The 16,311-nt window shown below is 40.8% G+C and overlaps 1 protein-coding gene across 1 annotated transcript in view; it reads left to right on the top strand.

Annotated features, from left to right (window-relative positions):
• The window catches only part of SHC4 (SHC adaptor protein 4), a 133,839-nt gene that overhangs the window by 96,319 nt on the left and 21,209 nt on the right, over positions 1-16,311 (top strand). The window contains exons 7-9 of the mRNA XM_040226474.1: positions 8,995-9,118; positions 10,669-10,840; positions 12,837-12,897. Of these exons, the coding sequence (XP_040082408.1) occupies positions 8,995-9,118; positions 10,669-10,840; positions 12,837-12,897 (357 nt within the window). The remainder of the gene's footprint in view (positions 1-8,994; positions 9,119-10,668; positions 10,841-12,836; positions 12,898-16,311) is intronic.

The raw sequence follows: 16,311 nt of genomic DNA, 5'->3' as shown, positions 1-16,311 counted from the left end.
GCTGTTTCAGTAAGGATAGATGGGCTGGCTGCTACATCCCCAGTGGACAAATGAATTGCACACAAGACCCAAATCAGTGAGGTCATGGGCCTGTAGTTGCCTTGGCAAGTGTGTGTGCACGTGTGTGTTTATAGGTGTTAAGCCTGTGCCTTGATGTTTAAGAGCCTGGCATGCCACTCTGAGTGTCTGGCCTTTTTTCATCTTTTATATCTCAGTTTTAATGTCTCTTCTTCAAAAAGACCTTCTTTGACTGATAGCGTCTACTGTCTCCAGTAGTATATGCCACTCTGCTGGGTTATAACTTTGTTTCTCTTCTATTGACACTTATACTACATTTTAATTATTTTAGTTACTCACTTGTTTATGTGTTTAGTGTCTGTCTTTTGTACTAAAAGCTACTGGAGGGCAGGAACTTGTTTCTGTTACTGTGGTTTCCCAAGCACTCATCACAATGCCTTGCGTGTAGTGATGATCAGTAACTATTTTTGTTGAATGACAGAGTGAATGGAAGAGTGAGTTGATGAGTTGTCTCATCCCAGAATTTAGTAAGATTGCCTAAGAAACTCGCCTGCCAGCCACATTTTGTGTCAAGGGCCTGAAGTTAGGCCACTGAGACTCTAGACAGACATGAGTGTTGCTTCCCTGACTCTGGGATATTCAGACTCAGTTTAGGGACGAGTGTTAGGTTGCCTCCCTTCCTTCAGTTCAGTTCAGTTCAGTCGCTCAGTTGTGTCCGATTCTTTGTGACCCCATGAACCGCAGCACACCAGGCCTCCCTGTCCATCACCAACTCCTGGAGTTCACTCAAACTCATGTCCATCGAACTGGTGATGCCATCCAGCCATCTCATCCTCTGTCGTCCCCTTCTCCTCCTGCCCCCAATCCCTCCCAGTATCAGAGTCTTTTCCAATGAGTCAACTCTTTGCATGAGGTGGCCAAAGTATTGGAGTTTCAGCTTTAGCATCATTCCTTCCAAAGAACACCCAGGACTGATCTCCTTTAGGATGGACTGGTTGGATCTCCTTGCAGTCCAAGGGACTCTCAAGAGTCTTCTCCAACACCACAGTTCAAAAGCGTCAATTCTTCGGTGCTCAGCTTTCTTCACAGTCCAACTCTCACATCCATACATGACCACTGGAAAAACCATAGCCTTGACTAGATGGACCTTTGTTGGCCAAGTAATGTCTCTGCTTTTGACTATGCTATGTAGGTTGGTCATAACTTTCCTTCCAAGGAGTAAGGGTCTTTTAATTTCATGGCTGAAATCACCATCTGCAGTGATTTTGGAGTCCCAAAAAATAAAGTCTGACACTGTTTCCATTGTTTCCCCATCCATTTCCCATGAGGTGATGGGACCAGATGCCATGATCTTCGTTTTCTGAATGTTGAGCTCCTTAACTAGAGCCTATTAGTTGAGCAGTACCCTTTATCACCTCAGGGTGGAGTTTGCCCCCAAACATTCATTAAGTATGTATGGAGTGGAATTGGGAAATTCAAAGAGCTATAAAAACACGAGGCAAAAATGCACGTGGCATACTGGGGAGCAGGGCTTCCCTGGTGGCTCAGTGGTAAAGAATCTACCTGCCAAAGCAAGAAATGTAGGTTCAATCCCTGGGAAGATGCCTTGGAGAAGGAAATGGCAGTCTACTCCCAATACTTCAGTATACTTGCCTGGGAAATCCCATGGACAGAGGTTGCAGGCTACAGTCCATGGAGTCACAAAAGAGCTGGACACGACTTAGCAACTAAACAACAACAACAAATACTGGGGAGCAGGTGAATAAACACACTTAATAGGATGTAGATTGTGTATGAAGGGGGGAAAAGTCAAAAAAGGACATCTAGAGGGCAGATAGGAGAGAGCTAATAAGTAGAGACAATCTTATGAGCAGATGGGTGGAGAAAGCAGTTTACAAAGCAGAGATTTAGGAAGGTTCATTTGGCAGCAGGGTACAGTGGATGGATTCAGAGAGGGTGCAGGTCCATTTGGAAACTATCATGATTGTCAGAAATGAAATTGTGAGGACCACCTGCTGGCACAGTACCCAGGACAGCGTAGATGTTCAGGAAATGTGGCCCAAGAGAGCGTGGCTCGATGCAATCGGAAGAACGGGTTTTAAATACTGTGCAGTACTCCTTTAAAATAGACTCTAAACTACATAATCAAGAATGGGTATTGCTCAAAGAGTAGATGGGAGAGACAGGAGCTAGTGAAGGAAGGGAGGTAGGAATGGAACATAACAAAGGGTACCCGAAGAGCAACCTCTTTTAATCAAGCCTGAGCCTCCCTGAAGTTGTTGTTTAGTTACTAAGTTGTGTCCGACTCTTTGTGACCCCATGGATTTAGCTCACTAGGTTCCTCTGTCCATCCTAAACTTCAGTTTCTTTCTTTTTTTTATGTGAAAAAATTATTTTTAATTGGGGGAAAATAGCTTTACATTACCTCCCTCTTGAACCTTCCTCCCCTCCCCTCATCCCACCCCCCTAGGTAGTAATAACATCTACTTGCTAACATTGTTGAGAGGAGTAACAGATAATACCGAGAAAGCACTATTTCCTTTCCTGTCTTCTCATCTTTCTGTCTTCTTAGGGAAACAGGTCTGTCTGACAGCTAGATGACTTAGAAACATAATGTGATTTTCTTAGGCAAAAAAGTTAGTGTCTCCTCATCACATTCTGTTCCTTTTCTTGTCCCCTGGCCCCTTCTCTTGTGTACCTTCTCTGCGAGAAGCCATTCTGTTTACAGCATACCCACTGTTTGCACACCCCTCAAGTGTTAAATCCTTTCCCCTCACCTGTGCCTCTGGACTTTAATTTCTGCACAGAGGTACTGCCACAGCTCTTGAGTCCACAACTAATTATTAATTACATATTAAGACACAAGAGGCTGAGGTAATTGTTGTAGAAGAAAAATAATGTCTGGCCACCATGGGCTCATCATCATGGGGGAGAGAAACAGAGCCTATTCAATGTGCAGGAGAAGAGGGCAGCATGGGAACAGTTTCTGGAGCCTGCCAGGTGCTCAGGTAGGCTTTGTGCAGAAAGTGAATAGAGGCACAAGTGGAGCGAGAGCTTAGGGCTGTGGGTTTGGGTGGTGGGTAAAGGTGGGTTGCAAAGAAAGCCAAGAGTAGAAGTAGAGGAGACGTGGCTGAAAGAAACACTGTCAAGGCTTAGAATGCCAGCCAAAAGGTTACTGGGGGCTGATGAAGATTTTGAGCTTTATAAAGAACTATTCTAGTTTCTACCATTCTACCAAAATTATAAAATGAAAACTTTTCTGGCCTTTGCCTCTGTAAAGGTGATATTGAGGGCAGGAAAGTGGTCTGGAATTGTGGAGTTCAGTTTGGAGGACATCTCACTGGTCCTGGGCAGGGCTGATGATGCTCTAAACTACATGGGCAAGAGAAGGGACAGTCTGGACAAAATTGTGAAGTAATAGTTCTTGGGAGCTATTTAGATAGGAGCATTGATAAAGAAATAGAAATCAGGTCATCTCGAGGACTTAATGAGATATTGTATTCAATGCACATATCTCAGTACCTGGCTCATTATAAGTATGCAATAAACGATAGCCATTATTATTATTATTGTCCTGAGTGATTTGAAGTGGCTTGCCAGTAAAAAGAACAGGCATTTTTACAAACAGGAAAAACAATCCAATAGAGAAAGAAGAACAACAAAAAAGTTATTGTATATTTTGTGCTCACCACATGCTAGGCATTGTCAGGAATACTTTCTGCATGGTCTCTTTTCATCCTCACAACAGTCCTATGAAGTAGATATTAATGTTGCTACTTTTTTAAAGAAGCAAGCTCTGGGATTGAAAAGGTAGTTTTACTAAACTCACCCAGCCAGTAAGCACCTGGACCAACTTCAGGTCTGGAGCACACACAAAAGATTACCAGGCACCAAGAAACATAAAAGAAAAACAGAAAACTTACTAGCAAGCAAAGAAACACAAATTATAAATAGATATCATATTTGTCTTTTATAAAAAGGTAAAGTGTGATTTGGAGTTGTAGTATCTCCCGAACACTTCTGGTAGGAGTGTAGATCCAAATGTTTCAGAAAGCATACTGAAAATTTGCATCAGAACTTTAAAAAGTGTAAACACTTTTAAAAAATAACTTTATTTCTGGCTGTTCTAGGTCTTTGTTGCTGCATGTAGGCTTTGCTCGAGTTGCCTCGAACTGGGGCTGCTCTTCGTTGGGGTGTGCGGGCTGCTCCTTGTGGAGGCATCTCTTGTTGCAGAGCATGGGCTCTGGCGTGCTCGGACTTCAGTATTTGCAGCATGTGCACTCAGGGGTTGTGGCTCCCTGGCTCTAGAGCACAGGCTCAGTAGTTGTGGTGCACAGGCTTAGTTGCTCCGCAGCTTGTGGGATCTTTCCGGATCAGGGATCGAACCGGTGTCTCCTGCATTGGAAGGCAGATTCTTTACTACTGAACCATCAGTGAAACCTGTGTAAACAGTTTTGAATCGGCAATTTCACTTCTAAGGAAATGAGACGTGTACAAAGATTAAGCAATAAAGATCGCTGGTGGCTCAGCAGTAAAGAACCTGCCTGCAGTGCAGGAGACGCAGGAGATGTGAGTTCAGTCTCTGGGTCCAGACAATCCCCTGGAAGAGGGCATAGTAACCCTCCAGTATTCTTGCCTGTAGAATCCCACGGAGAGAGGGGTCTGGCGGGCTGCAGTCCACAGGGGCACAGAGTCTGGTAGCCAATTATTTAAATGAATCTATAGGCTGTTCTACCATGCAGCAATTAATGTTATTAAGTAAGAGTGTTTTGAGTTTACCAAGTGACCAATACAGCTTACCCCTGTAATTGCTGTAAATGAAGAATTGCTTCACTTCTTACGTTAAATGTGTGCAGTGCAGGACAGTTTGAATATTTTCTCTGAATCTAGTCTGTGAAGAGGTCCTGGTTTACCTGGACTACCTGGATACAGGCATGTCGTGGTCCTGACTCTGTATAAAGAAAGCAAAAAACAAAACAAAAACACAAGAAGAACCCGGTAAAACCAATTTAAATTAACCCAGTTATGTATGTTTATGTTTATGGCTCTAAAATATATGTGCGCCTGTCCTGGTGACATTGATAAACTGTGGTCTGAAAGCTGGCTAGTTGCTTCAGACTGATTTCTTCCTAAGGGCTGGTAGACTCTATGCTTCAGCCCCATAGCACCATCTGGTGGATGATCTGAGAAGCTGCACCTTTGAATTTCTGCTGCTGCACAGTCACTTCAGTCGTGTCCAACTTTGTGTGAGCCCATAGACAGCAGCCCACCAGGCTCCCCCGTCCCTTGGATTCTCCAGGCAAGAACACTGGAGTGGGTTGCCATTTCCTTTTCCAATTTCTAGTTTTTCCATAAAAACCAAAAGCAAATGAACAACAAAAGCAAAACTGGTCTACTTAAGCATAAAGCATTAAAGAAGGGTCTGTTATTCTCTAAGAATTGTTCTCAGCCTCTTGTCCATGACTATCCAGTTAGGACACCAAATGAAAAAGACGAATATGAATCCAAGATTCTTTTACATTCTACATAATAGAGTACCTGATACTCAAGAATAGAATTGTAGATCTGTTCACAGACAGAACATTCTTTTCATTTCACAATGAAAAGAATCCAAGTCTGTGTCTAATTCAGACACGGAGGTCAAAGCTCAGACGTCCCCACATCACTGCAAAGTCAAATTGTTTTGGGGAGAATTGGGATTTTCTCTATGCTTGTTTTTCTTCCTTCTCATTAGCTAAAGATTGAGAAATTCTTGACCAAGCTGGTGCTTATCTGAGTTTTTGGAGATGGGTCTAGCAATGGGAATTGGGTATGTTTGTATGTGATTCAAAACCCATTCCTGCCTAGGTCATGACCAACCTAAAAAAGAACAAAGAGCATTTTCACAGAGCAGCATATAAGTGGCAACAAAAGCACTGCCAAAATGTGTGTGCTCCTGAAACTGGTGAGGCTGCAATGGAAACTGGCACAGGGTCAGGCATCGTGTCCAGCTGTTCCTTTCCTGGAGATAGGCACCGCTGTTTTTTCTTCTCTTTCTGTTTAATCTTTAAAAAGTAATATGACAGTAACACGGTTATCCAAAGGAAAGTAGAAAATCATGTTGGTAAACATCAGCCCAGGAAAAGGACCAAAGCCTCAAGTATCAGAATCAGAAAAGTTGAGAGAAATAAAATGTTTTGGTAGTACATGAGAAGTGGTAGAGGACGGTTGGTGGATTTGGGTCATTCATTCATTCCTGTATGCCCACGTGCCTTGCCCTGTTCCTTGGAGAGTTTAAAGTACTATAATCAAGGGAGGACAGGATTTCTATAAAGCAGGAAGGGACTTCAGAGATCATGCAATGCCCTGTCTTGGCAGGTGAGGGCCTGGGTGTAGCATACCTTTTTCACATAGACTGTGGTAATATTGGCCATTGAGCTGGGACCTGCATCTTATCACAGAGTTCTTTCAGCCATTATTGTTTTCTCATCCCTCTCATGGGAGATAAACTTTGGTTTTTCTTATTTATCTATTTATTTATGGTTGAATTTCCCACCTCTCCCACTATCTTTTCCATCTTTATCTCAAGAATCTTGTTTATCCTAAGAGAAAATTAAATAAATTTTTTCCATTTTGATTTTTAAAAATATTTGTTTTTAATTGTTGATGATTGCTTTACAATATTGGTTTTATTTCTGGCCTTGACTTCATTTTTAATTGGACCAGGAATTTATGAGATGAAAAAAATAATTCAAGTGAGTTACCTTTTTTTACCATAGTGTAACACAACTATTTTGGGGTTCAACCAAAGGACCCATGTCCAAGGGCACTTTATAGGTTTAAGGATGTGAAACCTAACCAGGAAGGAGGAGACCATTTCCACAAATGACCCAAGCGATCATTTGTACCACTCAGTGGTCATGAAACCTTCCCCGTGATAGGGGCTCACTGCCAGTCTCACTTCAGTAGAACTGAAGATGATTTCTCACAGCAGAGTTATGGGTGTGATTCAGAGAAATCAGCATTAATTCATTTAACACATACTTTTAAAACACCTCAGTGCATAGTCACTGTGTGACACTAGTGTAGAGAAAGAAAGGGGGCAGTATACAATGGCAATCTGAAAATAGACCAAACATTTTCCTTTGGTAAGAAGACTATTAATTTATAGACATTGTTAATCGGGTTTTCAAAACTGTAATTAGCTCCTAAGTCTATTTCAAGATCCAGGTTGCTTCTTGAAAGGGGCAACCTTACAAGACAAACCCTTTTGGAGATTTGATATCTTAGCATCATTTGATTTAGTAATACCATCCCCTGCCTACACATACACACACACCTCCCTTCCAAAAGTTCAGAGACATAAATTCCTTAAGTAAATGTCCAGCTAATTCTGAAATGAGAATTGTCTGATATTCCTTGGGATGATTATCAGCATAAAGCTAGGAAACCATTGTAGGTTCTACCATAAGCTACTGTTATAGGCTCTGCAAATCCAGGTAGGCGTGAATGAATTTTGTGAAAGTGTTAGTTGCTCAGTTGTGTCTGACTCTTTGCGACCCCATGGACTGTAGCCTACTAGGTTCCTCCGTCCATGGGATTCTCCAGGCAAGAATACTGGAGTGGGTTGCCATTACCTTCTCCAGGGGATCTTCCTGATCCAGGGATTGAACTTGGGTCTCCTGCATTACAGGCCGATTCTTTACCATCTGAGGCACCAGGGCTTGATTGAATTTTATTTTACTTTAAATAAATATAAAATCTTTCTCAAGACTACTCAGAGCCTAAAAACCTGCCTTCATCACAATAGGTATCCTCCTTTCCTCAGGTATGTATCCCTTTTAGTAAAATGTTCCATATTGTTCCCACAGTCCTGTTTCACAGCTTCCTTTTTATTTAATCTGATTCCCTAGGTACCTACTTAAGCCTTTCCTGTTATCAGAAAATAGCAGACAGTTTTTACAACATTCTTGTATATATTGAACAATTATCAAGCTTTTCCCTCATTCCTCAATTCTTCAGGCTATACAGACCAATGTATTTTTGAAAATCTTCTCATGAAACTTATTACCGTATCTTAAGTCATCTTTATGATTTTAAGCCATCCTTATGAAACTTCAGATTCAGTTCAGTCATATATTAAGGCTCTGAGCACAATACCATACTCTCATCAAGGCAACCGACATTCCATGTGATGATGAGATTAATTTATGGTCCCCTGAACACAAGCTCTGGTTTTTACTTAGCAGTAGGAGATTTGCTAATTCACCTGTGATGTTCTGTCAGCTGCCCCCTCCACAATTTAATTCTTTAATTTGCTAGTGATAGCTAGCCCTTTCTAGTAACAGCTTTTTAGAGAAAGTATCTATAAAAATTTTAATATCCTTTGATAATATCAGTCTTCATGAAATCTTGATTTGGTGCTTATTGGAAATAGTTCTTTAGTAGGATTTCAAAGACAGGGATTACCACACCATCACTGATTTCGAGTAGCAATGACAGGGCAAAGGGATGGCTAGAGGAAAGGGTAGTCTAACGCCCCTGTCTTCATCAGCAGCTCACCCCCCATTTGTGAGGGGTGCATTTAGAAAGTTATTTCGTTTTCAGTTATCCGTAGAGTACCATGCAAAGACAAGGCGGCACACGTCGTCTTGTCAAGTTGTTGCCCTAAAATCATCTTTTGTATTGAATTCTAGAGCTAGCACGGAACATGAATCACATTATTAGTCAAGATCAGTCTGCCTTTATTAAAGTGTGAGCCCCAAATACCTGCCTTAAGACTGGAATTTATAAGTGTTTTGAAGTATTTCATTGTAAAATGCGAATGTTTCTTCTCTTTGACACATATAAAATATTAAGTATGCGATTTCAGAGCTGCAGAAAACTTGGAAACCTACTTCCTTTTATTTACCAGTTCATGTTCTGGAAGTATTTCAACTTTATAAAATCTTCTCTTACTGAAAATTTATTGTAATTTTTTGGTATGTCCTCTTGCAGCCTGCCACATACTGGAATGCCGCAATGGAATGGCCCAAGACGTCATAAGTACCATAGGACAGGCTTTTGAACTCCGGTTTAAACAGTATTTGAAAAATCCTTCTTTGAATACTTCTTGTGAAAGGTCAGCCAGGAATTCTATGATTATTTGACTTACCATACTTTGTTTTGTTTTAAAATTAATATGGCATTTAAAATGGATTTTAAAATTAATATGGCATTTAAAATGGACTAATGAAATTAGTAATTTCTTATTTACCAATAGATATAGTTTCCATACAAACTAGTAGTGACATTTTTACTCTTCTTCCTTTCTTATTTGTCTAGATATTTCCTCTTGCTTTGTAATAGAATTAGAGGAAACGCTAAAAGTGAGAAGGGGTTGATCCTGATTCTCTGATGTTGTGCAGAGCTCTCAGTTAATTAGGTAGTGTCATAAAATGAGCAAGAAGAAATTTCTCAGGTTTGTTTCAACCCCAGATCCCTTGCATATCAGTTAAAAGAATTAATAAAGAACAAAATCCTAAGAAATGTGTGTAGCAGGAACTCCTGTTTGCTGGTGTGTAGTGCAGATAGCTCAGCTCCAGCCAGACCAAGGGGTAGAGCACGACGTGACCCAGGGCTCTGGTTGTCCTGTCTGCAGCACAGAAAGTCCACAGTGAAAGCTGAACCCTTTCAGGCCTCTCAGACTCCACCACGTGTGGAATGCAGTGAGGTCCTTGGCTTGCAGAATTCATACCCAAGAAATAAAATTCTTGGACACTTGTAAATGCATTTCTGGAACCCCCCCCTAATTTATCATTTTGTGTATCAACAAACAGCAGACTTGGAGATCTCTTCTCAGAGGTTGTTTAGTACGGCAAAGAGGGGCTATCAGCAGGCCTTGATGTTGAATTTTTTTCTAGGGTGGCTCTTGCATTTTAGTGCTGTTTTTTCATTGACATGTAAAGAACCCAACAAAGCTGTGGGTTGTCAGTGGAGTCAACTCAGTCCAAATGGACTTGATTTATTTTTTTCTCATAAGAAACTTTGACTAAATCCAGTTTGGAAGAAAAATCTGTTTTTTGTTTTTTGGTTTTTTTTTGCCCTGTTTCTTAAAAACAGTGCATGCTTACATGAATCTACCCGCTTGCCACATATGGTTCTAATATTTCTTTATGAATCACATATACTCCAGATTTGTGCAGACAAGATAGCTGGCCATAGCTCTTGTATTTTTTTTTTTTTTTCTCGTCTTGGTTTATAGCAAACTGAGCCAGGCCCTCTGCTCAGTATCTAAATTTTCTTTGAGCAAAAATGCTGCAGTGAAAGTGGGCTGAAGAATTCAAGGAAAACTTTGTATTTTTATTCGATTGACAAAAAACAACTTATATTCAGGAAGTTAGTATATATATATATATATGTATATGTACATATTTTATTACTGAGAGTAGATGTGAAAGCATCACGCATGGCACTTTTTGTTGGCTCACCCCACTTTGATTGTCTACAGAAAGCTAAACAATTCAGCCATCTGGTTGCTTCTATCCAGATGTTTGACATCACTTAAGCACAGCTATACTCTTAAAGCACAAAAAGTTTTTCAGGGTGATTTGTATGATTCTGATCTCTCTGCATCCCCTACAGCATATGAATTCCCACCCAGCCTCTTGGGGATCCTTTTTTCCCTTACAGCGAGGAGGTGCCTGTGGATGGCCATGCTGAGGAGAGAGAAGATCATGAGTATTATAATGAAATCCCAGGGAAGCAGCCGCCTGCAGGTGGTGTTTCAGATGTGCGGATCAAAGTTCAAGCCACAGACCAAATGGCTTACTGCCCCATACGGTGTGAAAAGCTGTGCTATTTGGTAAGTAATAGTTCATTGCTATTGTAGCTAACAATGCAGTCCTGTCCTATCATTGAGCTTAATTTGAGGATTTCCAAATGCTAGTTTACAGAAGATATCATCTTCCTCAATACAGAGCCAGAGAATGAATCATTGTCGGAGCCTGGGCTAAGTAACTTTTACTACTAATCCCCCAACCTCATCCTCAGCAGGTGACCTCACATCTTACTTCTCTGGAAAGACTAGGACAGTCCAACGTGTAATCCTCAACTTCATCCTTCCCTGTCTCCCAGGTGTTTCTGTGCCCTCCTTGGTTCTCTTCCTTAGCTACTGTCTCCACAGCTAATCCTTCCCCCGAGCTCCCGACCCTATTCCCTCCCACCAACACTGTGCCCTTGTTCTGTCCATCAGTCTGTATTTCCATCTTTATTTTTTTCTCTGTATACCAGTTCTTTCTCTCTGTCTGCAGATAAACTTGGACTCCCCCAACCCATCTAATAATGGCCCACCTCGCTGTCATCTTCCTTTCATCCACAGACTTGTAGAAAACACTGTATTTCTGCATTCGCATCCACACTACACTTCCAAACTCTGAACTCTGCTTGACAGCTTGATAGAAATTTCTTTTACAGTGCTCACCAGTGGTTTTCTGGTTGTTTGGTTGTCAGTTTAATTGCTAAATCTATTTCCTTCAGTATATTGAATCTGTCTATAGCGTGTGATACCTGTTGGCTTTCTCTGTTTTTTTTTAGACCTCTTCTGTTAGCTTCTAAAACATTTCCACGTGTCATTCATTCTGCATCTTTAGTTGCTGCTTTTCTTTCTTTTTCTAAAATTTTATTACGAATATATTCAAACATAGAAAAAAGTTGAAAGAATTACACATGAATACTCACCACCTAGATTCTATAATTATAACTTTACTCCATTTGCCCTGTCATCCTATGTAGCTATCATCCATCAGTGCTTCTTATTTTTGATGCATTTCAAAGGAAGTTGCATCTTCCCTTTTTTTGATCTTGTTTTCTTGCATGCCCACCCCTGTGACACCAAGCATCTGCTTTACTGCCATGGACTCCCTTTCCAATGCTCTGCCCTTGGCCCTGGTTTTTCCTCTGACATGCCACCTGTGTACACACTCGACCAGCTTCTTTGTCTTCAGCCATACCTGGCCTTTCCAGCTGTGATTAAACTTAGCATTTTACCTTGACTCCAAGCCAGATTCCTCTCCTGATGTGCTCAAGTTTATTAATGGCATTCCTATTCTTTCACTAATCTACAGTTTTTTGTTTTCTCACACTTTAGGCCATATATCAACACAGTCTTCAAGACCTAGGATCCTACCATGAAAATATCTTGAATCTACTCAGCCTATATCTTTCCTATTGCATCTTTCTAAGTTCTGGTCCAGATTTGCTCTGTCTCTGGTTTCATTCCCTTAAACCCTCCTGCATGGTACTGATGGATTAATCTTTCTAAAGCATAGATGTTGCCCTTCTCAAAGGTGTCAGTGGACCCCATACTGTTACTGAAGAGAGACGTGTATATGGATAATCAAAGCCTTTGATAGCATGAGATTTTTCGAGGATGAAAAGTGAGTCTGGCATACACCTCAGTAGAGTAGGGCTCCGATTTGGCAACTCACAGTTAGATAGAAGTTTGCTAAATGGCCAGTGTTTATACAAGTGTCCTGGAAATCACACTTTCTGGCTGAGCTTGGATTGAGTCCTGGAATGTGACCTCCCAAGCAGAAGCAATAACCCTCAGGGTATAGACCTTCCAGTTATGACCCCCCACACCCTAATCAGACCCACCTCTGCAGCTCCAAAACAATTCACTGGGAAAGGAGGCTATACTTCCCATTCAAAATATCAGTTTCTTTTTCTCACTTTATCTCACTTCCTGTGTCAGAAAGTGGTGTTTTCTACTAAATTCTTCTGGGAGCTTTATGTGTCTTTTGCAAGTTTATGAACTTATATTATGTTTGTCAATGTTTCACAATTTGTTGTTCACACAGCCTGGAAACTCCAAGTGCAGCAGCATGTATGAGAACTGTCTGGAACAAAACAGAGCCATAGGTAGGTACAATTGCATTTCCCTATCTGCCGCACTTCTTATTCCTTTTATGTTATGTGATCGTGTGTGGCCCTTGCTCTTAAATATTTCATGGGAAAGTCAGGTGTATATAACCAAACACTCTGAGAAGCCTTCCCACACTCTGAAAAGCGCAGGATGCTGTGTGTGTCAGTGAGAAAGCTGTGGTTCTCGCTTGCTCCTGTGTACTCTTGCACACTGCAGTTCTGCTTTAAGGAGCCTTTCACTGCTCTGAATATCATGAAAGCTCTCTCACCGGAAAGGTGATTTCTCTACTCATAACTCAAGGGAGTTCCACTTCAAAGAATATCAGACAGTAAGCTAACATGAAAATTGATGCTTGTCAGATCCATTAGGATTAAGAGAAAAGCTTTATTTCTGCTTGGCAAAGGGAACAAAAAGAGATCTGAAATGTGAGAGTCCCATTTAGAAGTTTATACACCCCATACTTGCCAGGGCATTAAATGTCTTATTACTACACATGATAATTGGCGTTGGGCACAGCTCTTCCACAACACGATTGTAGGGCATACATAGACTATCACGTTGGAAATGTATTTTCATTAAAACATTCTACTGCTGGTCATTTTATTCTTATAAATTGTTAAAAGTATTTCTTTGGGAAGGAAAGTTTTGCAGCTTTAGAGTAGAAGGTAACTGGACATTATAAATAATGCACTAGGGGATAGAGCTGGATAACTACGCTTAGGGACTCAAATTAGCAGCAGCTTGCCAACTGGAAGGGAGTCTCTTACTTCCATGGGTATTTGCATATTTCTTATAGAATTTTTTCAATGTAATCCATTAATTTTATTATTTCTTATACAGTAGGGATACATGAGGATTTTGGTACCGCTATGATCATCACTTTCCTCTACCCTGCAAAATAATAGGAGTTATGAACTTAGGTAGTATTTAAAATTTTTTAAAACATAGTTCTTTCTGAACTATGCCATTCTTTAAGCTTACGTAAAATTCTGAATGCATTCTTAATAATAAGACCAAAAGCAAATTAAATTAGTATCAAGTGTAAATGTATTTTTAAACCTGTGTTCTCTAGGAGCTGCAATTCCTTTGTTCTTTCCTTTTTTCCTTTACTCTGGAAATTCCTAACCTAGGATTTAATAGTCAGGAGCCTACCACATGTGCTTTGTACTGTTGTATCCATTTTCTGCCTGTGCTGAAGGTCACTTTGAAATAGCTCTGTGTCCTATTTTATCTCATTCTATGTTCTTCATTTATCCAACAATGCACTCAGTGATCATCAGGACCTCTGTGGGTCAGGCATTGAGCTAGTGCTGGGGGTGGAGACGCCAATTGGCTTTCATGAAGCTTGCAGTGTATAGGGTGTATAGGGTGTGCCAGAGGGCATACCCTAAACCAGTGCTTACAAATAGGATGAGCATTTCAAAGCCCAGGATACTGTGGGAACAAATAACAGGGAAACCTAACTTAATCTGGAGGACTAGAGAGGGTCTCCTTATGGAAGTGACAGCCAAACAAGACCTGAGGGGGTGAGTGGGGGCCCTGAGAGGGAACCGGAGAGGGAGCAGGAGGGAAAGGAAGGTATAAATAAATATTGAGATTCCTGTGTGCCAGGACCACTTCCGTGATCACTGCAGGGAGAGAGTACAGGGGGAGCCAGAGGTGAGTTTTGGATCTGGGACAGAGTCCTACGGAACTCCAGAATGTTTCCCCCTACCCAGTATGTCTCTTCCCAGCTCATCTCCCTTCTCTCCATTCTGGAGTCATCATGGCACGCTCTTCTGACCTCAGCCACCTGGCTTCTAGGGCAACTCACTGAGTGAAAATCCTCAGCCTTTCTAGAATGATGTTGAATGTGCTGAATCACAACAACTACCATGAGAAAAAAAGGGGCAAAGTTTTCTTTCATTTCCCTCAAAAGCTCTCACCTTGATTTTTATTTTACATTTTTGAAGTATCATTCCCCCTAGAGCAGTGCTATTTCAACTTTACTCAAGATTTTTCTTTTTGTAAGTATATCCTTGTCATATAATCTAATTTATTGTTTCTGTTTATCTTGGTTTTATGTCTCCTTTAAATCAACAAACAAGGTAACCCTTATTCTTTCATGCTTTATACAGGCCCTAATCTATTACCAGATCGAACCTCAAGAACAGACTTTTGTAATAAACACTTATTTGGAGCCTGGAACCTATTTTTCCATAGAATTAATTTTAGCCATGATGGCTGTCTCCTGGACAAGTGACCATGTTCTGCTATTTTGGTTTCCGATGCTAAAGCTTGTGTATACGTTTTGTAATGACCAATACAACAATAGGAAATCCTGTTGTAAGCATTTGTTCTTTAGTTATACTCTGTGGAGTAGTCTACGACTGATCCCAGCTTCAGTACCCTGTCTTCCTTTTTGGTGACCCTAATGTAACAGTTCATAGCTGGGAACTTTTCAGAATCTTGGGGAGGTGACAGATGGTGTTTACAGTTTGAAAAAAAACCCTCCAGCTGGATATCCTCTTCACCTGAAAAGCACTGAGCTACCGCATTGTTTTCTTAGAAAAGCAGGTTCTAACTCCCAGTGGGAACCAGAGTACTGTGACGCCATTTCCCCAGCCCTTAGCCACTCAGCCCATGGAGGGATCGAAGGACTCAACCCCTGCTGCGGGGACCATGACAGGTATCAGTCCCTCCTATTGTGGCAGTAAGGACTTTCCTAACTAGATAGTCTTTTCATCCGCAGACACCCAGAAATCAGGGGTTCCTGTCTTGGGGCCTGCCTGTGATGACTTGGGCATGTGTTTAAAAGTGATCTGAAATTCATGACCAGTCTCTAAATTAAGAGGAGTTGCCAAAATAGCAAATAGACAGTTTTTAATGGCTTTCCCCAGAGATTAATAGGTGAGCGTTTGAGAGACACCTATTTAAATATTTTAAATAAATTTTGGCATTTTAATTCAAATATGTTTATTTATTAAAATATTGATTTAAAATTTGAATTCTGGTGTATAATAAGTACTGCAGTAGGCTCCTTGTTGTTGAAGGGGTTAATTATATTATTGCCAGATGTATAAAAGTTCCCTGTCCTTAATAATAAATTCCCTTGTGGAAAAAAAATAATTAACAAAATAGCATACTGTTTCCCTAGCCTTCAAGTTAAAATGAAAATATTGATATTTTTAATCAAAAAGATGTTAAATTCCCACAAACCCTAAGGGCTTTCACTTTAAAACTTTGGTACCTCCAGTATACACACTATGTATGTATTTATTTTCTGCCACAAATCTTCTCTTTGGCGGATTGGATAGTTTCTCAGAGTAATACTTGGCACAAAGAACTTTTGGAACGCATAATGCCTGGCATGTGTAGTTAAGCTCTCGTCAGCCACCTACTTTACCCTAGGAAGATTTTAAATTTGGGCA

Source organism: Oryx dammah, unplaced genomic scaffold (genome assembly GCF_014754425.2).
Source record: "Oryx dammah isolate SB20612 unplaced genomic scaffold, SCBI_Odam_1.1 HiC_scaffold_26, whole genome shotgun sequence".
Taxonomy (NCBI): domain Eukaryota; kingdom Metazoa; phylum Chordata; class Mammalia; order Artiodactyla; family Bovidae; genus Oryx; species Oryx dammah.
The sequence above is the reverse complement of the archived record's forward strand: the minus strand, read 5'-3'. Positions and strand labels throughout refer to the sequence as shown.